The 25,237-nt window shown below is 41.6% G+C and overlaps 1 protein-coding gene across 2 annotated transcripts in view; it reads left to right on the top strand.

Annotated features, from left to right (window-relative positions):
- LOC104859939 (excitatory amino acid transporter 3) overlaps positions 1–24,419 on the top strand; it is a 49,587-nt gene extending 25,168 nt beyond the window's left edge. For both annotated transcript variants that reach the window (XM_010620849.3, XM_010620848.3), the window contains exons 3-12: positions 3,757–3,849; positions 5,150–5,264; positions 6,482–6,524; positions 7,914–8,006; positions 10,149–10,333; positions 11,473–11,580; positions 14,243–14,365; positions 14,741–14,935; positions 21,547–21,681; positions 23,664–24,419. In XM_010620849.3, coding sequence (XP_010619151.1) covers positions 3,757–3,849; positions 5,150–5,264; positions 6,482–6,524; positions 7,914–8,006; positions 10,149–10,333; positions 11,473–11,580; positions 14,243–14,365; positions 14,741–14,935; positions 21,547–21,681; positions 23,664–23,910 — 1,337 coding nt within the window. In that variant the 3' untranslated portion in view covers positions 23,911–24,419. The remainder of the gene's footprint in view (positions 1–3,756; positions 3,850–5,149; positions 5,265–6,481; positions 6,525–7,913; positions 8,007–10,148; positions 10,334–11,472; positions 11,581–14,242; positions 14,366–14,740; positions 14,936–21,546; positions 21,682–23,663) is intronic.
- The last annotated feature ends 818 nt before the right edge of the window (positions 24,420–25,237 follow it).

The following is a 25,237-nucleotide window of genomic DNA, read 5'->3' as shown; positions in this document are numbered from 1 at the left end:
ACCCCGGGGATCGAACTTGGGTCCTTGCATTTGCAAGGCAGGTGCTGGAACCACTGAGCTAAATCCCTGGCCCCCTGATTGTGGTATATTATGTAGCTTTCTGAGCTACAGCTTTCTCCTCCGAAAAATGGGCCATAATAATGCCTACCTCACAGGGTTCTAATGAGAATTAAAGAGGATGACTGGTTAACTTGCAGTCATTGCTCAAGATCGAACTTGGGTCCTTGCATTTGCAAGGCAGGTGCTGGAACCACTGAGCTAAATCCCTGGCCCCCTGATTGTGGTATATTATGTAGCTTTCTGAGCTACAGCTTTCTCCTCCGAAAAATGGGCCATAATAATGCCTACCTCACAGGGTTCTAATGAGAATTAAAGAGGATGACTGGTTAACTTGCAGTCATTGCTCAAAATGTGGCTGTTGCCATCCTCATCTGTGGGTGGGGTGTTTAGACCACCCGCATAGATAATATGATCTCCAAGTTCTGTGATGTTCCCATGGTAGAGGGTTCAAAGATTGAGCTGTGTTTCCTGGCTGTGTTCCCACCTTTCTCCGGTCCAGTGCATTATAAATCATCCAGGAGTTTGCAGCTTCTCTGCCACCCATCACTGATGACTAGAGAGGTGGAGAGGAAACTAGAGTGAGATAAGTATGATTGTTGATTTGGGTACATTTCTCATACATCCAGGGGAACTGGAGGCGTGAGGCAGGTAAGAGGAATGGGAAATCAAGTTCTTCCTGCAAGTGACTACAAGATAGTTGCAGCGCTGCAAATGAGAGGAGCTGGCCAGCTGCTCAGGGAGGTCTTTGTTAATGCATTCCCACCAAGGAATCTCATGATTGTGAAGCCTTTTATAACCAGCTGAGTTCTGAAGTACAAGCAGGGGCACCAGCCCATAGCCAAACCATTAAGACATATTAACATATGCTGGGCCCAATTACTCACATAGATTTAATTTGTTTTACTGCTGGAAGAAAGTCCTGCAGGGGAACCAAACACATACTGAAAAACAGTTCTATAGCTACTCTGAATCCATTACTTGTCAGCACATTAGGGCTGAAAGCTGCTTAACTTGGACATTTCCCAAAGAAGGACGATATATTTGAAAATTCATCCTGAGTGAGGTCGGGTGGTGGGCACTTATGCAGGTTATGTGGATTCTGCCTCAGTGGTGGTTTTCTTCTTCCTGTGTAACCTACCATTCATTATTTTTATAAAGAATCATTCTAATTTCTCAAAATAATGGGCTGAGTTATAAAATGAAATAAGCATATTTTATAAACAAATATACTTAGCATATTTATTTATTTGCATCATCTTTGCTCTTTTTCAAAGAGACCTAAACTAAAAATGAGATTTTTCAGAGCCGGGGATTTATCTCCGTGGCACCATGCCTACCTCACAAGCACAAGGGTCCCAAGTTAGATCCCTGGTACCAAAAAAAAAAAAAAATGACATTGTTCATGCATTTCTGAAATGTGGCCTTCGTTCCTTCCTAGGTATTTTTGTTATTATTGTTAATCTTTGCATAATTGTTACTTTTGGTTGTCTCACTATTGGGAAAAGAAGGTCTCCTTGACACACTAAATTCCATTTTTCACAATGAAAGCAAATATAGACTCTCTCATCAAGGTTATTCTAGGATGTGACTATCATAAAACGCCCCTCCCCGGATAATAGCACAGTCTTGTCCCTGAGGTTGGTGAATGGGCCTTAGCAACATCCTGTGGTGGCTGCTAAAGAGCCCAGAGCAACTTCTCTCAAAATATTAACTTCCACAGGGTTGATCACCTGTTTGAGAAATGATGCATTTAGAGTGATAAATGACTTGTTCTGTCTCTATAATGGTGATAGCTTCCCTGAAGATTTTTCCCATATATTAAATGTATGTCATTCTATGCAAGGACCATAATCCTAGAATTGCTTAAAAAATAGATACGCCCTATACTCTTAAGTGAAATAAATAAGAAAAACAGGTGTAAATACCGAATAGTCTCTCTGCTGTGAAAAATCAAAAGTACAAGTAAGGTTCAAATTGTATAATTGATAAAATGAAATAGGGTAAAAAGGGCTAAAGGAGGTAGTGGAAATGAGAGGGGTAGATGAAAGGTAAAAAGGGAAAAGAAAAAATATGAGTAAAGGAAAAAATGGAAACAAAGTCTTTGTAAATAGGGAAGGGTGGAGGGGGTAAAGGGAGGGCAGTGGAATAAGGAAAAAAGAACCAAGATACATCATGTAAAGATGAAAGATCCCAATGATGAATGTAACTGTACTGTATACCTAAAATGTACCAATAAACTTAATGAAAAAAAATAGGCCCTTTCTAGGGAGGAAATAGATATAAAAATTTTCTGTGCATCCTGATGGCCTTACAGGTTTACTACACTTCCCTTGGGGTTGCTTTGTGACCACCTCTTCCTTTTCCTCCTACTGTATGCTTTCGATTTTGCAGTTATGTGATAACTCAAATGTGTTCACAGTGCAAAATCATTTTCTGTGGGCAACATTTGACTCAAACTATGATCCTCATTTTGGAAATCGGGCAGGTCAGAGTGCAATATCTCCAGATGACAACTTGCTAAAAGATATTTTGGTTGCTTCTCAATTTGCTCTTCCTTCCTCGGAAGCCCAGTTAGAAAGCATCATTTGACTTCATGTATAGAAGCATTTTTAATAGAGGGCAAGAATTTCAAGCAACTAGAGATGTATACCTTATTCTGCTGGCCTTGGAAAGCCTCCCAACCTTCTCAAGTGTAGACAATATTCAGTTATTTTATTGATAAGCAGTCTTTGAAACTAGATCTAACAGTGTGGCTATAAATGTCTTAAATTAGCTGTGCCCTCAGAGATTATTTATTTCTGTCTTTCCTCTTTCAAACAGAAAACTTAAGATGTCTCACAATAGAAGCCAAATGTAATAAAATTGTTGACCTACAATTTGAAAATCATGAAAAGTGGAAAGAAATATGCTAGCCAAGGTAGATAATGAAATTACTGTCCTGAGACAATCTAAAGATCCTGTAATAAATGGATGATGAAATACATAATGGTCTGAACATGTGATGTAAGATTATGTAGCCATTGTGTGCTTGCAATGCAATATTAAGAAGAGATTTTAAAACTATAAAATTAGCTATGTATTTAAAAACTCCAGAAAAATATTGGAAGAAAATGCACCAGCATATTATCTGTGGTTGATGAGATGAAGTGACTTCCATTTTCATCTTTATATTTCTGTCTTTTATTCAGGCAGCTATACTGAATATACATTACTTTTAATATAATCATATGTAAACATTATTTCTCCAGTTGAGTTTCCCAGTGGAAAACAATCATGACTTGTATGATTCCTGTTATGTGTTAAGAAAACTGTCTCAGTTCTTCAGAGTAAATTTTCCCTTGCTACTAAATTCCAAGAGATTTATTGAATATATATTGAGTATGTATGTACAGATCTTGATAAGGTTCTCAGAGCACTTGCAGGAGGACACTCCTTTTGACTGTTTTATGACCACTCCCAAGAAAAACAGGCCAAGGCCACGAGAAAATCTGTGACTGACTGGGTTTCTGTCTCTGAATTGTTTGGAATTTTCAAGTGCTTCATTTGCCTTTATCCAAATCAACAGTGTGAGATGAGCCTTATAAATGCAGAGGACAGCTCTCACTTAGTTCACACCTTGAGGACTGAATTTACCACCCCTGGAAAATTGTCTTTTAAGAATGAATGTAATTTTATTTCTCCCAAATCTTCTTGCAGGTGTTGCCGCCCTGGATTCCAGTGTATCTGGAAAAATTGGTCTGCGGGCTGTAGTGTATTATTTCTGTACCACCGTCATTGCTGTTATTCTAGGTAACATTTATTTCTGAATCCTTTTCCTCTATTCAGTTGTGACGTTTCCCTCAAAAATTACTTGGACTTTGTAAAATACACATTTTAAATCAGAAAGTAACATTGTCAAACTACTCTAGCTCTTTTGGCTTTGAAGTCTCCATAGCGCCCATTATATAAACAAAAGGCAATCCTGACTGTATTTTAGCCCTGGTGCTGCTTATTAAGGTCTACTAAGACGCAAAAAGAAGGTGACAGTTCTGTGCCTTGTCAGGATCATTAGGCAGAAGAAAGTGAAGTCAAGAGCTTACAAAAATCTTAAACTGGATAATTAATAGAGTTGAATATAATTTTTAAAATACTTCCAGAAAGGTAGCATTTCAACGTATTTCATGTTTCACACAGTAAGGCTCAGGGCTAACAGTCTTGCTAAGTATATAAGCCTCACTTTTTAAAAGGGAAGCAGTTCTAATAAAGGGAATGGCTGCTCTTGCACCTTTACATGGTTTTATGAAAGAAGCTTTGTCGAACCATCATGACATCTCATGACACTTTAAGAAGGATGCCCAGAGTGGGAGGAAAGGAAGGAAATGTGCTCAGGTGTGGCAGCCGCTTGACTTTTGCAGCTCTTCTTTAATGAATGGATAAAAAGTGGTAGGATAGGGAGGTTTTGGTGGTATTCAGAGGTTTAGCCAGGGAGCCCCAGAGGGCCTGAACTCTGCCCTAAACCAAAGCCACATCTCCTCTCCTGGGGGAGACAAAGAAAAAGTAGCAGAGAGAATGGAAGGTAGCACTTTTTGTGCAGCCCTGAGTCCACCCCCTGTAGGACATGCTCCCACCTCAGAGCTTTCCAGATATCTGAAGGTGTGTGTTATGGAAGATAAGACAAGGCTTGGTCTGTGTGACCCTCAGGAGAATGACCAGCATCTGTGGGCAAAAGTTAAAGATGTTGAACAGGTTAACTGGGCTGAGAAGTGAAACACCCTCACCCCAACACTTGCGTAGGCTGATTTCATAGGCTGAAGAAAAGAAAAAAGAATGTTCTCATTGGCAGGTGTTTCCAGAAGGAACCCTGGGATGAACCTTTTTCAAAAAAGAAAAACAGGAAGTACTTTCTGCTTAATCATTTCAGTGAAAACTTACTAAGGCAGCTGCTGTGGTTCTAGCAGGGGCCCCACACTTTGGCTTGACCTTGGGGTCCTCCTCACAACAGTGTTGCCTGCTACCACTCTGCCTGTTTGTTGTAAGCAGAGTATACCAGGATGCCTTCCAGGGACCCTGGAAGTTCTTCATGCTATGTGGATCCTGTCCTTGGTCACAGGTATTGTGCTGGTGGTGACCATCAAACCCGGTGTCACCCAGAAGGTATCTGAAATCGACAGGACGGGTAGCACCCCTGAAGTCAGCACAGTGGATGCCATGTTAGACTTGATCAGGTGAGTCTTGGCTTCCTTGTGTCATCTCTGTAGTTGCACAGGGCCCTGTGCATGGCTTAATGCTCTGCTGTCACAGTGTTAAATTTTTAAACATTTTTGAACTATTGTGTATCTCCATTTTGCAATAAACCCCACAATTGCATAGCCAGTTATTTCTGGTCCTGGTTTTAGGATGGAAGCCAATGTGAAAAGTATCCTTGTTGTATAAAGATGCTGGGCTGGATTGGATGATCATTTCTGAAGCACCCTTGGAGAAATACATCTTGTGGAGGGGTGTTTGTTTTGGTACTGGGGATCGAACTCAGGACCTTGTGCTTGTGAGGCAGGCAGCAAGAACCACTGAGCTAAATCCCTGGTCTGAGAAATACATTTTTAATGGTATAGCAAATAATCATCTTAACTAAAGCAGTGAGAGCCAGAAACAGGTCAGTTGATTGAAATAGCAAAGCAGAGACTTGTGGAAATGTTATAGAATATGCGTTACATATTTTGTTACCATTTAAATGCATTTATTCACCAGTTTTTTATGTAGGGCCATGGTCTTTGAGTGCATCTGTTTACTATAATTTCATAGCTTTCTGTTTCTTATGCTGCCCTTTTAGATACATAACCTACACATTCCAAATTCTGTTTCTAGTGTAACAACCAAACGTCAGATACTGCAAAGAAAACCAAGTACCAAATCCTCCTAGTTTTTCTTTTTATTTCCACTGTCTTCCCATAACTGATTTAACCACAAAAATAGTTGTTTGCCTTTTGAACTGCCAGGCATGCAGCTTAGGTTTTTAATGGAAACTACACCTTTTTCACACATTTCACCAGTTTATATCATATTGAGGTCAGTAATTACAATATTTGCACTTGGTATAAAATTTTGGAACAAATACAGGACAGTATTTTTAAGCATATTGCCTACTTATGAAAACAGTAATGTGCAGAAAATTAAAGAGTTGTCTCTTGCCTGGGAGTGCAGCATCTCATTGAGTTCAGCCTATCACTAGACTGTTCCGTGACCGTTGCTGGACAGTTTTCTATATTCAGTTTAGGCTCGGGATGAAAGAAGTTTAATGCAAGGAAGTATTATACAAAGGAGCAGCCAGAAGAGAGAACAGTACTCACTCTATATTGTGTTCATTTCCTCTGATGTATGAGGATTCAATGACAAAAATAACCCACTTTTTGCCCTGCCATAATACTGCTTTTCATATCTCCAACAGGAATATGTTCCCTGAGAACCTTGTCCAAGCCTGTTTTCAGCAGGTAATATTAATAATTTTTGTCCTCAATTGCTCCCCTCTTCCTCTTACCAATTAAGACTTTTTTTTCCTGCTATGGCCCAGGAAATGAAACTACCCCCTCAGAAATGGCCACAGGACTCTCAGGTGCCTCATCTGTTTTAGACCCATGGCTTTCCCAGTCCACAGCGCATCTCATAATTTGCACTGCTTCCTTTTCCTCTGTGCCTTTTTCCTTCATAAGGCCTAACAAGGAGCAAAAAAAAAAAAGTCTGCCAAAAATTAGTCTTTTAAAATGTGGCCTTTATCATCTAGTTTGGAGAATCGTGTTATATTTGTAAAGTCCTTGCATTAATGACTCTCTACAGATGCAATGCAGTGGAAAAAAAGGGGCGGGGACTCTCCATCTCCTCTCTCCTGTCCATGTCATACTGACAGTCCGTGTCTAACCCACAGGACGCGGCTGGTGTTCCTGGGATTAGCTTCTTTCCTTAATCATTATGTGCCCATTGCTGGCATTCTGAGAGCAGTGGATAAAGCTGTGGCTTTTTTCTCCAGCAAATTTTAACAGTCTCTTTGCTTTATTCACAAGTATTTTTTTCTATCTATCTGTGTACTTTAAGACAGCTGAGTCTATCACAGACTGCTGTATTCATTTACATAAATTACATGAACAGAGTCCTCTGTGTACACCAACAAAAATGGCAATGATATTGCTCCCTGCCAACCTCCATGAGGCACAGAACACCTCTATTTCAAGAGTGCCCTTCCAGATCAGCTACAGTTAGTCATTTGTAAGGGTCTCAGTATTGGCAGTGCCCTATAGGGGGAACATTTATGCCTGGTATAATAAATAATACACTAGCTCTTAAACCTCTGTGTTGAAGCTTACACAGAACCAAACTGCTGAAGGAAGAGAATTCGACAGAACTCATTCACAAGAATAGCTCTGAAAGGAGTGTTGATTTGGGGACGGGAATCTAGTTAAACCTTTCTTGATATTTATTAAATTTATGGTGACAACTTTTACCAAAGTGATGAGGTGATTTTTCCATATTAAAAATAATAAAGTGATCAACAGGAATTCCTACAAGATCTGTCTGTGAAGGTGCCTACAAATAAAACATCTTTCACATGTCTTCATTAACTTGTCCCTTATTATGAAAGTGAGAATTCATTCTGACAGTATTGAGTGGTAGTTGTGGAAGTCAGAGGTTTGTGATTCTTTATTGTTTTTAGTTCTAAATCCTAATGGGTGGAGTCATCAAAAACTAGAAACAAAAGAGTCATCAGAGACAGAATCCTTGGTGGCACTTGTTTGGCCAAAATAATGTATTCCTGTGGTACAACAACCTCAGAAGTTAAAAAAGCTCTGTTTTATATTTGCTTGTTTTTGTTTTTGTGCAATGTGCAGTATAAAACCAAGCGTGAAGAAATACAGTCTCCCGGTGATTCCCCAAGGAATACAACAGAGGAGCCTGTCACCCACATCACAACAGTTTCGGAGGTACCATTCTGTCTCCCGCTCAACTTTCCCAGTAGGCCTTTGCCAGTCACAAATAGGCAGGAGATGGAAAGATAGTCTGTGTCATCCACACAATCCACATTTGTGAATCCACCTCCTGGCTAAAACTTCTTTGTAAACCCAAATTCAGTACTTATGGTCATTTGCAAAGACCACACAGAATTTCAGCCAATCACCCAAGAGTTCTCAGCTGCGGATGAACAAGGTTACACTCTGCCTTCTTGTTTATGCATTTTGTGGTAATGTTCAGTATGTTTGTGTCTGTGTGTTGTGTGTGTGCTTTTTCTTTGCTATGTTGTTGATTAAAATGAACCAAATCCTAGTGATAAAGTGTTCTCCAGTGTTCCTAAGCACAAAAATGCTGTGATGTGGCTTATGGAGAAGATAGGTACATGGAAAAAGTAGCTTCATTCAGGCATGAGTTATAGTTCTGTTGACCATGAGTTGAATGTTAATGGATCAACAATGCATACTGAATGAGATGTCTTTAAATAGAAACACATAAAACAACGTCGGGTATGATGTAAATGATGTGACCAGGGTCCCCAGGAACCTAACCTTGTATTTCTTCTAGGAGCAGTAGTTCCATATTTGCTAACTCAGTGTTCCTGCGGTCGTTATATGGCATGACTACCAGGAATAAAAAGAATCAACTGCGTAGAGAGAAAAAAATGAGACTTGTTGCCACTGTCTCTCTGCCACTCCTTACAGGTGGACACCTCAGGCACTGCTGTAGATTTGTGAGGCTTTGTAAACACACAATACAGCCACATAGTTCTTCATGCAGATCCCTCTGTGGGCCTAAATGGTGCCTTTTTAGGCCCATACTAGACTTCTCCTGGCTGCTCTCTGCTCTCACACAAAAAGGAAACGAAGGAAAAGAGAAAGATTCAGAAGACTTAAGAATTAAATAGAGGGTATGGTCAGAGGCCTCCATGGTCTGGCTTCTCTTAAGTTTTTCCCAGCTTATTTCCCAGTGGAGCCTCCTCAGTCATTATTCTTGCCTTTTGATGTTTCAAAAACATTTTTCTGAGCCCCCTTCACATGGCAGGTCTTACTGGGCATTACAGTTACAATAGTTGAAAGATAAGATATCGCATGGGCCTACATGCAAAAAGTGGTTTTACAATTGGGAAGAACAGGATGCTTTGGAACATTCAACAGGGAGTTTTAAGTTAGTTTAGGGGTCATAAAGGATGAACAAGGATTATTAGAGCAGATTACAAAGGCCCAATACACCTGACTTTTGCCTTTGTTTGCCATTTTCTGGAACATGCTGTATCTCCTGGCTGCCTACTCTCAAATCTAGCTTTCTCTGTCTGTGAAACCCATTCATGGCCCAGGCTCTATATGATGATTTTAAATCACACCTTGGCATCAGTTAATTACACACCAACCTGGAATTGGCCCGTGTTTCTCACAGATTGTCTTGTCTCTCCAGCTGAATTTGAAGACCTCATGCTATAGCTAATGCTGTTGGAAAATCCCAGCTTACTCCATAAATATTTGTTTCATCATAAATAAGAAAGGACTGGCATCCCATTGGTTCATCAACACAATTCTTTATTGTACCGCTCAGATTGTTACGTACTCTCAGTAAAACTCATGCTATATTTGTCTGGGATAAAGTGAAGAAATGATTCATGTTAGCAAATATCTGGCTAATTGTTGTATCTCTAAAATCCTTTTGATCATCCAAGACCAGAGGCAGTGAAAAATGTTCCTATGCTTCATTTTTAGGGCAAAACAGATAGCAAAATGTCCTAAAAAGGTTCAGTCTGGTATTTTGTACTTCCTGCATTATTAATTTCTTTCTTAAAATAGACTCCAAATGTAGCTAGTAGTTAAAATAACACTGAAAAGAGCCGATTCTAAAATTCATAATAAAAATGTAAAACATTCCAAAATTAGAAATTTTCAAGAGAAATATTCAAATATGAACTTGTTAAGAGGAGGAAAAAACTTAAGCTGTGATGGGGAGGATAATTTTTATTACATATGCAGGGATGATGATCATCATGAAAACGATAATGACTAAATTTCCTAAAGTAATGTTGGCTCTGAGTAGGAGATCACTGTGATTGTAATCATGCATCAATATATTTTCTTGGTTTTGATCCACAGAACAAAATGAAGGAATACAAAATTGTAGGCAATTATGCAGATGGCATAAATGTCCTGGGTTTGATTATCTTTTGCCTCGTATTTGGACTTGTCATTGGAAAAATGGGAGAAAAGGGACAGATTTTGGTGGATTTCTTCAATGCTTTGAGTGATGCAACCATGAAAATCGTTCAGATCATTATGTGGTGAGCGGACACTATTTAATGCCATTTTGCTTCCCCTGAACAACTCTGTCTCCTCAAAATTAGAAAGAAGAAGCTAATGTTCCTCAGCTGGCCTCTTCCTAGAGGAAGTAGATGCTGCAGCTCCAGACACTAGAGTAGTAAATAACTCCACATACTGTTCAGGAGTTCATTCTTCAATAAAGGGCTGTCAGCCCTTGTCTTTCCCTCAAAGCCTCGGGGGGTCAACTTGCACCCAACGGGCATTCGTGTAAGAAGTGACTCTTAAGGCAATGACTTGAATAGTTTCTTGCACATCAGAACACAAAGTGCTTTCCTTCTTAGGCCCCAGGCAGAAGTGAGATTTAAAATATTGATAACTGCTCCAGTGCGGGTCTAACCCATCTGAAGGAAAGCTGCCATCTCAGTACTGCACTGTCTCTGAGATACCAGGAACTACACTTTTCCTGAGAGACCTCTGCCTCACTTATTTCTTATCAGATTGGTTCAGTATTATTTAATCCAAAGGTAGACAGTGCTAGTGATATAAAAGACTCACTAATAACAGGTAGGTGAGTCACTTCATCCTGCAAAAACCTCAGCTTCATCATCTGTAAAAAAGGATAATAATAAAAATTATGTCCAGGGATAGAAGAGTACCTTAAGTGAAATGATACATATAAAATGTTTTCCTCAACCCAAGACATGAGTTCCACAAATAGAGCTAGTATGACCACTCCACTACTACTACCATTGTCTCTCTTGCTGATATCTGAGAGACAAAATGACCATGGCTAGAAAGAGCCTAGCATCCATATTTTGTAGTGGGAGTTAAGTGCAAGTGAGATAAGCAGATATGACAAATCTATAGGATGTATGTGCACTTGTGTTTGCTTATGATGGGGTATGCACCAGTCTGACCATAGATTCTTGTCAAGTTTGCAAACTACTCTCAGTAGTTTACATGGCAGAATCTAACATGTGCGCAAGTACTACAGACTAGAGCCAGGAGTCTACCCAGGACTGGGAGCTGAGCCCTTGGTTTCATGCTGTGTTCCCTGTGCTCTGAGGGTGTATGCCCTGGCTTATTTCTTCCCCAACATCCCCAGCCAGAGAAAAATCCCTGATGATGGAATTGTGTCTTTGTTGTGCTTGCTTCTTAGCTATATGCCACTTGGTATTTTGTTCCTGATTGCTGGGAAAATCATAGAAGTCGAAGACTGGGAAATATTCCGCAAGCTGGGTCTTTACATGGCCACCGTCCTGAGTGGGTATGTCTGACTCAAGAGAAGAAACAAAAATTTCATTGGTCCACTCGGATTGCTGCAGGGAGACTTGGGTATCATTGGTTAAAGTCAGCTTTGCTCTGCTCCTTAGTGCAGGGAAAGATAATGTTCAGAAATAAGAGAGCAGGGGTAGAGAGCTGTCCTTTAACAGCTGTACTGTAGGTGGATCATTTTGGGCTAATTTCCAGCTCTTGGCAGAACAGCCTGGACCAGGCTTTGCTACTGATGTTGTTGGTTGTGTTTAAACAAATTTTTTTTTTAAACTAGACAGAAAGCCACTCATGGCTTTTTCTAGCTGCTTACTGCCTACTACTTCCTCAAGAATATAAACCAGCCAGGCAATCAGGGAAAGCCCCCTGCATACTCTTGACACTGGAGTTATACAGCAGAGCCCCAACTCTGGGCAGCGGTGGTGGAGGGGAATCCCAACAGACCAGACCGGGCCACGTGGCCCAAAACACCAATGAAGAGGAGGAACAGTGGTGAAAGGCAGAAAGGTTTACTCAGCATGCCCGTGCCACAAGGACAGATAGAGAAGTTCAAGACCTTTCTTTACAGGGCTGACAGAAACTCTGTAGTGTTTTATAGAAAAGAGGAATGAAGGCAAGGATTGAGGGTGTGTATAGCGGGCAGCGTAGGTAATCCTGGCCAAGTGTGGGCTGGTTGAGTTATATCAGGACAGGTCCTTTGAGGTCTGGAGAGCCTTCATCACTTGAGAAGAGAATTCAGTTCCCTTCCTGAGGTGATGGCTCTTACTTTGGAATGTGCCCAGGTCCATCACATGAGAAATGGTCCTGCTTGAGGTGACCTCATTGCAGGGTGGTCTGTGGGCCTCTGCTTTTCCTGGACTCTGAGGAGTAGCCCTAGGATAATGACTGGAGATTTCTAGGCATCCCTCAAGGGAATGTGAAAAGAACAGTATAAAAGCAGGCAATTGGATCCCTGCAAATCCTGCAAATTACTTCAGTTACTCTTGGTATCGTCAGTGTTAAAGTGGGATGATACAGGCTAGGTAAGCTTAGTGCTAATTATCCTTGTATTACTAGTTTTTAGACAGATACTCCTTAAGGGATTAACTTGCCAATATGCAGAGATGAGCAAGAATTTGGTCCAAAGTTTTAACATAAAAGAAACAATATAAAGTGAAGGTAGGGTTACTAAGATTCATCCTAATTTTAGTTACCCATCGGGCAGCTGCAGGACCAGCCTCTAAGTTCCTATTATATATGGAGATTGAAAGAAATCAGACTCACACTGGTAGGAGCAGGAGGGCTAATTGGTTCAACTGCTATTCCTCAAGCTCGTAGCTGCTGACATGGCCTTCATCAGGGTGTCAGGGAGAGTGCTGGGGAAATCATTAGGCTACTAGTAATTGTGCGAGGCCATAGGAAAGCAGGATGGATCATTTGCAGGTTGTTCCTTCAGAAGAAAGGCAGGGGGGTAGCTTACAAATGGTGCTCCAAACATAGGCAAGGGCAGAGTATGCCATGCATGCTAAGAAATACAGGCCAAGGAAAGACATAAATAGTATTGATTTGACTTCTGCAGGTCAAACACCCAACACAAGCCAGCTCACATATTGGAATTGATTTCACTGGAGAGTTTCTGCTGCACACAGTGGTTCTTAATTTGTGTTTGCCAGAAGTGCAGCCCTGCCAGCCAGAACACAAGCAGCCTGAGTTTCTGCAGTGGGAGGGCCAGAGTCAAATCCCAGAGCCACAGAGGTCAGTGAGGCGGACAACCTACCTCCCCAGCGGCCAGCCCTTCTCTAGGCTGCTGAAATAGGCAGTACCAGACCTGTGTCTAGGCCTGTGATCCTCAGCCCTTCTACAGTAGAGTTCTGCTGATTTCTTTTCCCTGGTAATATATAGATCTCTAACAAAAACTAAAAGTTATAATTAAAAACTCATAATTGTTAGCTATAAGCCCTCTGTTGAAAAGACCCCATCCTGACACCTCCAGAATTTGTATTTGCAATGATCCTATATTATTTCCACTTTACATAATGGATCTGTAGATTCTTAAGTCCCACTTACATATACATGCCATGTGCCAAATGGATCTCATTTCTATTTTGGGCAATCCTTATATTTCCATGTGGAACGAGGAATAATTTGGGAAGACAGGAATAATAAAGAAAAGAAGGCCAGTCTTAAAAGTTTGTGAAGAAGCAAGGACTTCTCCCTTATGCAGTTCTGATTTCCCCAAATGGACACTATTGAGGAAGACAGTGGTATGACCCAGGGGACAGAGAGAAGCTACGATGAGGGTTATGAGAGGGTATCGCAGGGAACAAAGAGAAAAAATCATTTGTACCTGGGAATGTGAAGGTGATGCAAAATGGAGAGCATCTTCACACATGGCAGAAATAGCACCTTACAGGGATAACAGCCAGCTTCATGTAACCCTTGGCTCGGCTATTGAATCTACCCTTGCCTTTGAAGAGATGTTTCTTTACTGACTGAGCCCCTCAGCATCCTCACCTGTGGAATAAGGACATTTAAATTCCTGCTCGACTTCCCCTTTTCTCATTGGTTCATTCTGACAGTTGAAAAGTATCATGATTTAAAAAGCTGAAAAAGGATTAAGTACAACGAGGTGGTATTCTCTAAAACTGGTTTTCTCTTTCTTTCTCTCTCATTTGCAGGCTTGCAATCCACTCCATTGTAATTCTCCCACTGATCTATTTCATAGTTGTACGGAAGAACCCTTTCCAATTTGCCATGGGCATGGCCCAGGCTCTGCTCACAGCTCTCATGATCTCTTCCAGGTAACTAGCAAAGGGGTTTCTGGGAGAAGCCTCCAGGCCACACTGTATCACCTCTCACTTCACCTGATGATGCAAACTCTGGTTTGTGGTTTTTTAGCACCTTTGAGAGATAGCCTCATACTTTCTTCCCTGCCCGTGGCACATTTCTTCATGCTCTTAAATGTTCTCTGCGCCTTTGGCATGGCCTACAACCCAGGAAGGAGTCCCAGTACAACTGGGGCAGTGATGAGCACAGCACCATCTGACTTCTGAACTCGCCAAAGAGCCAGCAAGCTTCAGGCCCTTTGTTTACTTTTTCAAAGAGAGGCATCTTTTCAGATGGGGACTGGAGGCAGGCATTCTTATACCTTATACCTTTTTTTTTTTTTCATACAGTTCAGCAACCCTACCTGTCACCTTCCGCTGTGCAGAAGAAAAGAATCAGGTGGACAAGAGGATCACTAGATTCGTGTTGCCCGTTGGTGCCACAATCAACATGGATGGTACTGCACTCTATGAAGCAGTGGCAGCTGTGTTTATTGCACAGTTGAATGACTTGGACCTGAGCGTTGGGCAGATCATCACTATCAGGTGAGAATGGTGTCACATTTATTGCCATCACTCTTACTAGGATTGCCTCAAGAAAAATGACCTGGCTCAGTGATGGATTGTTTTGTTTTGTTTTTGTTTGGTCTGCAAAGTCCCATCCCAAAATGAAGTACAAATAATGGACTCATGGTACCCAAAATTTCTGCTTCAGGATCTGGGTAGCCAAAGCATCACTCTGCTGAATTCAGTGCACCTAGTAAGTCCCAAGTGCAGAGTAGGCATCAAAGACTCAGAATTGAATGAGGGCCGGTGCGTGCTTTCTGTGGGTCCCTGGTAGGTAGGGAATTGATATCCAAATAGTGGTGAAAGCTGTGATGGGGTCATCACAGAATTTTGTACAGTAGTCAGAGGAGAGAAGAATTACCTCCCTTGGAAGGTGAGGAAAGACTTCCTGGGGGAGGAAGTAGACTGAATCTTAGATGAGGAATGAGAGTGTAACAGGCCAAGGCAGAGGATAAAATCTTTGGATAGCAGAAGTAGCTCACACAGGGTTCATACAGGGCTGGTTCCAGAGTACAGATGATTTGGTATGACCAGAACAAGGAGTATAATGTAGAGCGTGTAAAAGAATGAGGAGGCCAGAGTCTTATCATGAGAAGCTTTATAGGGGGAGCTCATGCATCATGGACAGATTAGCATCTTAGAGAGGTAACTGGAAATGTGATGGTTGGATTGGAGGGAGCATGGATCACAAGCTGGAAAACCAGTTTGGCCCAGGTAAGGTACTTAAAGGACCACATCAAGGCACTGATGCTGGGTATAAAAAAGAACAAATGAACAAGCATCAGCTGGATTTCAAGTGAGGACAGGGGAAGACTAGGATGACTCCCAGGATGGGGAGATACACTGGATTGGTGGAGGGGGCTTTTCTAGGATAAGCGAAGCAAGAGAAGATGAAAAATGTTTTGAATCCCTTGAATATGAGATGCTGTTAAGATTTCCCTGTGGATTCAGGCATGGTGGTGTCCACCCGTAATCCTAGAATTTAGAGAGGATGGAGGCAGATGGGTCACAAGTTTGAGCCCAGCCTAGGCATCTTAGTGACTTAGCAAAACTAACCCATCTTAAAATTTTAAATAAATAAATGAACAAATAAATAGCTGGAGTATATAGCTCATCTCGATCCTCGCTGCTGGGGGTGGGTGGGACTTCCAGCTAGATCTATGCAATGAGAAACAGGTCTGGACTGCAGATACAGAAGTCGGGATCATCATGCTGGTGGTCATCAGACGTGTGTGTCATGACTCGGGTGTCTGCGTTTGCATCTCAGCAACACTGATTAGTTGTGACCTTGGGCAAGAGACTTGCATGCTCTAGCTTCTGTTTTCTCACCTGTAAACTGAGGTTCATAATAGTACCTACTGTTTATTCAAGTAGTAGTGATCAAATAAGCTGATGTATATAAAATGTTTAGTGCCTACATAGTGAGGATCCAGCACACAATGAGGAACAGGTGACGTTATGTACAGAGTTTGCAGCAAAGAGACTGAAACGAAGGGCTGAGCCTTGGAAAATCTTAATTATAAGGTAGACTGAGCAAGGGGCACCCAAGAAGAGGAGCAATTCTGAAAGAAATGGGACCCAGACCCCTATGTCCCACCATGTACTAAACTAAAATAAAAATGGATCAAAGGCTGAACTGAAGTTGTAGGGATAGATAAGGATTTTCTGGACATAGCCCCAGCTGTACAGGAAATAGTATAAAGAATCGACACATGGGATCAGACCAAATTAAAAAGCTTCTGCACAACTGAAGAAGTAACCAGCAGAGTGAAAAGACAACCTAGAGAATACGAGAAAGAATTTTCCCAGCTATTCAATGGACAGAGGACTAAGATCTACAACATATGAAGAACTCAAAAAAGTAGAATCTCAGAATTAGACACCCAGTCAAAAAATAGGCAAGTGAAATGAATACACACTCAAGAACATATGGCCAATAAATACATGAACACATGTTCAAGATCACTGGCCATTACAGAAATATAAATTAAAACAACACTGAGAGTCCATCAGAAAGAATGGCCATCATCAAGAAATCAAATAGTAACAAATGCTGGTGAGACTGCAGGGGAAAAAAGAGCCCTTCTACATTGTTGGTGGAACATAAACTAGTATAATTGGTATGGATTTCTTCAATGAACTAAAAAAAGAAACTCCATTTCACCCAGATATTCCCCTTGTAGGCATCTTGCCAAAGAGTTAAAGACATCATATTACAGGGATATCTAGATATGCGTGTTTATAACAACACATCTCATAACAGCTGAATCTTGGAAGTAACCTATATGCCCATCAGCAGAGGGATGGATACAGAAATGGGACATTTATACATCATGGAGTATTACTCTGCCATAAAAGGTAAACTTGAGTCATTTTTAAGAAAACAGATGCACATAATGTTAAGTGAAATAAATCAGACACACAAGCTTAAATATCACTTAAATATTTCATATGAGAAACCCAAAATTGAAATAAAGAACAAAATAAATGATAATAGCAGGGAGATACAACTTTCTCAAATGGGAAGGGGATCAAGAGAGGGAGAGGGAGGGGATGAAAAGGAATTAAGATATGTTACACACATATACCAGCTCCACATAAGGGATGAAAATATTACGTACTGCAAACATGTCCAGTACAAATAAAAAAGAAAAGAGGTAGCCCGGAGCCATGGTATCATGCAAGGCTAAGAGAAGACAGATTTCCAAGAATGAAAGTGGTCCAGAGTTAGATACTGTGGAGAAGTCTAGTCAAATAAGGACTGAAATTGTTTGCTCAGGGAGACGGTAGATATGTCATTAGTGACTTCCGCCAGTTGTTTCTGGGACAGTTCTATCCAGGATGGTGGTGACGCAGGCACGTGGACAGCGGCTGGCTGAAGTGGACAGCACAAACATCAAACAAGTCCATCAGTGTGAGAAGTTCTACTGGACAGCTCTGCATTTGAGTGACAGCCCCAGACTGGCATTCACCTGAGGGCTTCAGTTCAGTTCAGAGTGGAAAGTTGAAGGTGACACTGGGTCCCCAGCCCTATTTCAGGTTAACCAGCTTTTATAGCCCCATTGTGGACACAGATGCTAGACATAAATAATCTGTTAACTAACTATTCTAATACTATACATTTTAAAAATCCTCCCCATCCCCGAATTATAAAGTATTACTGTTTACTTGAAACACACGAGAGACGAGTGCAAAATGCACCATTTGGCAGAGCAGCTGGGGGTAGTGGCTGACACAGATGCTGCCTTCTGTATAAAGTGTTAGTGGCTAAAGCAGCCCATGTGGACAGAGCTTTGATGAGGTCCTGTAGTTAGAACAGCAGTGAGTATGTGAAAACTAAAACTGAATCATACCTGAGAGTTTCTGCTCCACAACCACCACTGTGGTTCCAGCAGCTGTTACTTTTCCATTTCCACTGTCCCCGCACCTCCACCTCCTCATCTGGCCACAAGAGTCCAGGCTGCATCGAGTGGTTGTGTGCAGTTGCTGGTGCTTTTCGTGTATTTGCCACCTTACAATGAGTCCCTTCCTCGGTCATACCTTTTCTAGATCTTTCCAACTTTTTTTTTTTAAACTTAGCTGCTTCAAGGAATCAACTTTGGGCCTAGAGACTAATTAGTTCATTCACAAGGCCTCTCTCTCCTCTGGTGTATTCTTAAATCTGACTTACTGGTGACCAGTAGCTCAGAACCAGTAACAACTGTGAGGCACAAAGTAATTGTTGATTTAAAGTAAAAAGTCCTTGTTACAGCTCATGTGGTTAATAGTTAAAGAGAATGTTGACTTGTAATATATTTCTTTCTGTGGACTGGACACAATCCTTTGGTAGTTTTATCTTAATATTTCCTTATCACAGGTTATAAGTAAAATTGGATGAACTGTCTCAAGATTACTACAGGATTTGAATCCTAGAAAGGGTTTAGAGAAAAAAAGGTAGCCATAATTTTGTTGTAATAACACAGGTTGAGTAACTTTATCCAAAATACTTGAACAAGAAGTGTTTTGGATTCTAGGATTTATGTTTTTTTTGTTGTTGTTGTTGTTGTTGTTGTTTTATTCGGTTTTGGTTTTGGAATGTTTGCATATACATAATAGATGTTGGAGATGGAACCAAAGTCTAAACATGCATTTCATTTATTCTTAGGCACCCAGCCTTAAGGTATTTTATAGTTTTTGGTTTGTTGGTTTTTAGTGCCATGTGAATTTTGACTGCAGCCTATCATATGAGATCAGATATAAAATTTTCCACCCCGCCATGATGTTACTTTTAGATTTTGGAACATTATGGATGTGAAAACTTTAAATTAGGAACATTCAACCTGTAGTCATTTCACTTGTTGCTGAAGTTGTAGAAGCCATAGTAACACTGGCGGCGGCAGCAGAGATGATGTTTTAAATTACTGTACAGGTGCAACCCCAGATGGCCTATACAGATTAATCTTCATGCTGCCCTGTAAAGTAGACATAGTACCCTCAAACTACAGGCAAGGAATTGAGACAGAGAAGTAATTTGCCTTCGTAACTTCTGTTAGTAAAACAGCAAAGCCAGGAGTACAACTCAGGTGTGTCTGGCTCTGAAATCTGTGTTCATTCTAGTTCACAGCCCAGTTTAGAAAGCTGAATTAAAACTAGGCCTCAGTACTAGGAAAGAACTTTGAACCTTAGAGAGCAAAAAACTCTCTCAGACAAAATGGAATACATTCAGAAGCAGGAACAGGGTTTTAGAATTTTTTTACCTTATCTGAAAATGTATAGTTCTGAGTTTCAGACCAAAGCCAGTCAGTCCGGCAACAGATGGAAGTTTAATAAGTGAGGTCAAGGCTCAAAGGCAGAGTTTTCTTTAACTAAAAAGATTCTGAGTTTCAAGCCCATCTTCAGACTATAGGACATGGTTAACTATGACCTGTATGTGGAGGCTTCCAAGAGAGATCAGTGGACCTGAACACAAATCACTTCTGACAAAGAGAAACTACTGATGCATTCAATTTAAATTTCTTTTCAGTCAGTATTGAAATAAAGTTTGGTTTTCCAAAGAGTGCTTAGGCCAGAGAGTACAGGTCCAAAGGAATATGCAAACAAACCTTTTAGAGAAACTGGTACAGCCGCAGACATCTCTAATTTACTGTAAATTGGTGGCTGTGGGCACTGAAGAAAAATGTGCCCATCACACTTGAGCCTGAATTTGTACCTCAAGTGGCCTCAGTGACACATCACTGTGCAGATGAATAAGCAGGAGAATGAGCTTCCTTTGAATGCAGGTACCTTTTGAGCCCACAAGAATATGGTTTTGTGCATAGAACTAGGGCAGTTTTTTAGTTTAAATGGGTAGTTTCTACATCTTAACCCTTCATCCCCTTAGCATCATGGTGACAGTGCAAGCCATGGCCCAAGGTGGAGGATATGGTTTAAAATGTATCGTTTTTGTGTCCTCTCACGGCTCTTCCAGGAGGAAGGATTTTTCAGGGCCTCATGAACCTGGATTTCCTCCAGAAAAATCCAATTACAGTACTAAAGTTGTGGGCCGGGAATTTAGCTCACTGGTGCTGCACCTGCCTCAAAAGCACTAGGTCCTGAGTTCAATCCCAGTACTAAAAGGGAAACTAATTAATAATAATAGTAAAGTTGTTACTGATTTTAAAAACTGCACATTCCAAAATGAAAAACTCCCAGTGCCATGACTTATCTGCCCAAGAGGGATCTTTCTAAATGCATGGTAGTATTGTGGCTGCCTCTCCAGGATTCCAGATCTCTCTTCCTTTTGTACAAAATGCATTCACTGGCAAAAAGGAGCAGCCAAGAATAAATGCTTCTACCCTGGACAGGAGTCATTCAGTCTCTCGATTCAGTGCTCCAAAGGCAACTTCCAGAGAGGTCAAGAGCCTTGTGATGTCCACAAAGTGCATAAAACCTACTCAAGCATTGAGGCATTCCTTTACCCTCACCTGAAATACCCCCGTCCATCTGCCCTACCACTGCCCCTCTACTCATCCTTCAAGGCAACATAAATTCCTGGAATACATTAGATGCTCAGCTGGACAGGTGAGCAGGTGGAAGGGAGGAAGAAAACTTACAGAGAAGTACCTGGCTTTAATTTAGAATGGATGCCAAAGCTTTTGTAAATAAGGAGGGGAAGGAGAGTTGAAGGGAGGGTAGGGGATGGGGAAAAAAAGAATCAAGATGTATCATGTACAGATAGAAATTCCCTATGATGAATGTGATCATCATGTATACCTAAAATGTACCAATAAATTTAATTTTTAAAAACTTTTAACTAGGATGGATGCATGGACATGTAGGCAAGCCCTTGAGTAACTCTCTGGCCTATTGGCACCACCCCTTGCAGCTCTTTGTTTCCTGTGTCAGAGTGATCTGCCACATCTCCCCCTGCCAGCGCATGGCACCATCTCCTCTCAGCCCCTCCCCTGCTCTCAACCTTCTAATTAGGCAGAGCTAGTACTCAACAGCAAACAGATTTTGACTGGCCAAACTGGAGAGACAGCAGTCATCTGTAGAGATTAACTTTCAGGCCAGGGTCCTCAAAGAGAGACATAGGGGTCTAACTTCTTTCCTGATGGTGTTTTTGGCTACAGCATCACAGCCACAGCTGCCAGCATTGGAGCGGCTGGAGTGCCCCAGGCTGGCCTGGTGACCATGGTGATTGTGCTGAGTGCTGTGGGCCTGCCTGCTGAGGATGTCACCCTGATCATCGCTGTTGACTGGCTCCTGTGAGTTGGAATGAATGACCCGCCTCCGCTTCCTAGCCATGCAGAGTCTGCAGTCTGCCATCATTCTCTTCTCCAGCTGCCTAATGAGCCATCTGGTGCTTCTTTAATTTCCCTCTGACCAGGTCCTCTTATAATATGTTTAAAATTTAACTCCTCATAACTTGGAGCAGTTGTTTTAAAAAACCATTGTGCTCCAATCTCCCATTACACCTGGTAATATTCAAGGTTAGGACCTGGGTGTGGGATAAGATAAACATATGGATAACAGAGTTAAGGAGCAGGGCAAGGCCCTGTAGCCATCCCAGTTTAACCCAGCCCTGGTTTAGCATCACAGACTAAAAGCCACTAAATTCAAAACCAGTGCGTCTTCCCAAGCATCTTTGGAGTCAACAGAGGCTTTGGAGTAAGACCGATTTGGGCATGAATTTCCCATCCAGTGTCTTCAGTAGCTTTTTGTCCTTCAAGTTTATTGCTTCTCTGAGGTCTAGAAGCATTATGTGTGAAATGAGGGAAATTCTGCCGGCCTCCTCGGCTTCTTTAGTGACTTAGTGAGCTCAGGTTAGTCAGTGTCTAGAACCATGTATGGCAGGCAGTGAAGCTTGTTATTATGAGGTTTTTCTGTTGATTAGAATGAATTGAACCATTTCTTCTCACTTTTCTATATGTCGTATACATATACATGTGCACCCCACCCCTTTCCACATACAGATAAAAAATAAGCAGAACATCTGGGTCAGAATATATCTTGTGTTAAAGTTGGAACTAGCCTGGTTCCTGGCTTTTCTTTGATGCCACCTCTGGGCGTTGGTCCTCCAGCACCTGGGTCTGTCCCTCATCCTGGCCAATGGGGCACATGTAACTCCAAGAGAACTTCCCTTGGATCTGGCTTAGGCTGACTGGGGAGTCCAGGACTATCTGCAGATGGCAGCTAAGATGGAGGAAAAAAGCAGCAGCGATGGACTGTGTAGGCGCAAGCTCTGAGCCTGGCTGAGAAGGCCCCTCGGCAGCTAGACAGGAATCTAAGACCCAAATGAAATGGCCCTGTCCTTTAAAAAATACCCTAACACTGAGACAAGCTTTAGTTTTTCTTCCCAGTGGTGATGGTGGCTTTGTCCTTCTGTCCCTTCCCTCATCCTTCCTGGAACCAGTGACCATCACTGTCAAGACAGCCAGATAAGTCAAACTCCAATCTGAAGTCATGAGATGAAAAGACACTAGAGCTAGTTCAGCATGTAGCCTTGGTCTAAATAACAGAAATGCATCCAGAGTGGACAAAGGTGGGCGTAGTTGGCCTTTTCTGTCCTGTAGGTACAGTTTTCACGAGAACGTGCATGGACACAGTTCTTGGCAACAAACGCCACTGTCCCAATAGATGCTCCTCTCTGCAGCAGTCCTTCTCTACCTGCCACCAGCCTCTTCTGCAGGCTTTCTGGGAGTTCAGACTGGATGAGGGCATTTCAAGAAGTCCATTCCTGGACTGACCTGTGTTTTCTGCCTATGGTCTGCCATGAGCTGACTCGTGCTCTGCCATGTGTCTGCTGGCTTGCTCACTGTGACCTCATTTCATAAACAAACCAGACACACACACACACACAGCACATACCACCCACACAACATCCAGGTTCTCTCCTTAGTCGAGAGAGAGCCCACAAGGTCAGCGGAGTGATGAACTCACAATATAGGTGTTAGGGTTGGAAGTCCTCAGCCTCCTTTGTCCCCTAAACATGTCTGTGGAGATTCTGTTCATGTTTCTTGGGGAGGAGAAAAAGATCACAGGGGATTTAGGGACCCTCTTTGTTCATTTTGTACCTTTATGAATGACCGTTTGCCTCAGGCCTGTGAGGTGCCTCTGTTCAGCCAGCCAGAAGCAGCATTTTCTACACTGGCGGAAATCTGAGCTGAATGTGTCAAGTCCTTTCCTACCTCCAGCTCCTGAAGGAAAATGAAATCTGAGCTCCCTGACGTGCCTGTTTTCTCCCTAGGGACCGGTTCAGGACCATGGTCAACGTCCTTGGCGATGCTTTTGGGACTGGCATCGTGGAAAAGCTGTCTAAGAAGGAGCTAGAGCAGATGGACGTTTCATCTGAAGTTAACATTGTGAATCCTTTTGCCTTGGAATCTACAGTACTTGATAATGAAGACTCAGACACCAAGAAGTCCTATGTCAATGGAGGCTTTGCAGTAGACAAGTCTGACACCATCTCATTCACCCAGACCTCGCAGTTCTAGAGCCCTGACTTCAGATGACTGGAGTGACAGAGGACAATCTCTTAATGAATCCAAACACTTAGAAGAAAAACAAAATAATAATCAGCTGTACATTTAGTTTGATATACAGAACTCTAGATTATTTTCTATATATTTGGTTTGATAAGCCTTTGCTGTCTAAATTTTAGGATTGGGATGGGGTAAAAAGAAAAAAATCTCAAAAAGAAGTTGTATCTTCTGGCTTTTAAAAATTCTTTCAAAAGCTTGGAAGTGCATAAAATGTTGGAAGTAGGTAATAGTGGAGGGTAAATTGTTTTCTCTATTGTAGACCAGTATCTTGGATTTTAAAAAAGAAATTCTCTCATTGGCTACAAATTTTTACTCAGGCTTTTATCGGTGTGGCTTTCCTTTGACCTCTCACTTTATAGATTATAATGCATCTAAACAACCCCATCTAGTTAATGTGCCAAATTGTCCATTTTGAACTCATCTCCAGCCGATTTAAAAAAAAAGTGCTAAAAAAAAAAAACACCCAAAAACAAAACAGACCAGCACAGTTCTGCAATAACAGTTTTAAGATAAACATAGGGTTCAGGCCAGGCGTGGTGGCGCATGCCTGTAATCCCAGCAACTCTGGAGGCTGAGGCAGGAGGATCACTTTGAGTTTGAGACCAGCCTGGGCTACATAGCGAGTTCCAGGTCAGTCTCAACTACACAGTGAGACCCTGTCTCAAAAAAAAAAAACAGGGTTCAGGGATACAGGAGGATTCTTTTTTCATTGTACTGTATTGGGACACTGATAACTGTTCACCAGTGTTCAGTATAGAACTATATGTATGTGTATTTATTTTTTTCATATAATTTGCAAGACAGAGATCAGAATTGAACTGTCAATGTGAAAAAAGGAGCTCTCCTTGTACTTGAATAACTACAATTCCAACCCAAGTCTGCTGCAGGGCTTATTGGAACTCCTTTCTCAGGAGCGCTGGAATGAGAAATCAAGTTGTCGGATTGTTTCACGTCTGTGTATCTGCCCTAAAGTGAGACGTATCTTGGTGATACTCCAGGATGGTACGGCCATTCTTTTCTAACTTCCAGATTCAAGCTGCCTGGAAGGAATCCATGCCAATTCTACCTAAGGTGGAATACAAAGGTGTCACTTCAAAAAGGGTGGCTGTGCTTGTGACCAACTGAACGGCGGCTTCATTCTTCCAAGTTCACTCATACCCACTTAACAAGGCCAGTATTTTGCTGCCTTTACACTTTTGTACCTATCAGGGCCCAAATAACACTGGCAAGCTACCAGCTAAGTTGTGCTTTAAAGTAGATTCCGTTGGTTGAATAAGCC

This window comes from Fukomys damarensis, unplaced genomic scaffold, assembly GCF_012274545.1.
Source record: "Fukomys damarensis isolate Sample0158 unplaced genomic scaffold, DMR_v1.0_HiC HiC_scaffold_31, whole genome shotgun sequence".
In the NCBI taxonomy this organism is placed as follows: Eukaryota; Metazoa; Chordata; class Mammalia; order Rodentia; family Bathyergidae; genus Fukomys; species Fukomys damarensis.
This window is presented reverse-complemented; position numbering and strand designations above follow the sequence as displayed.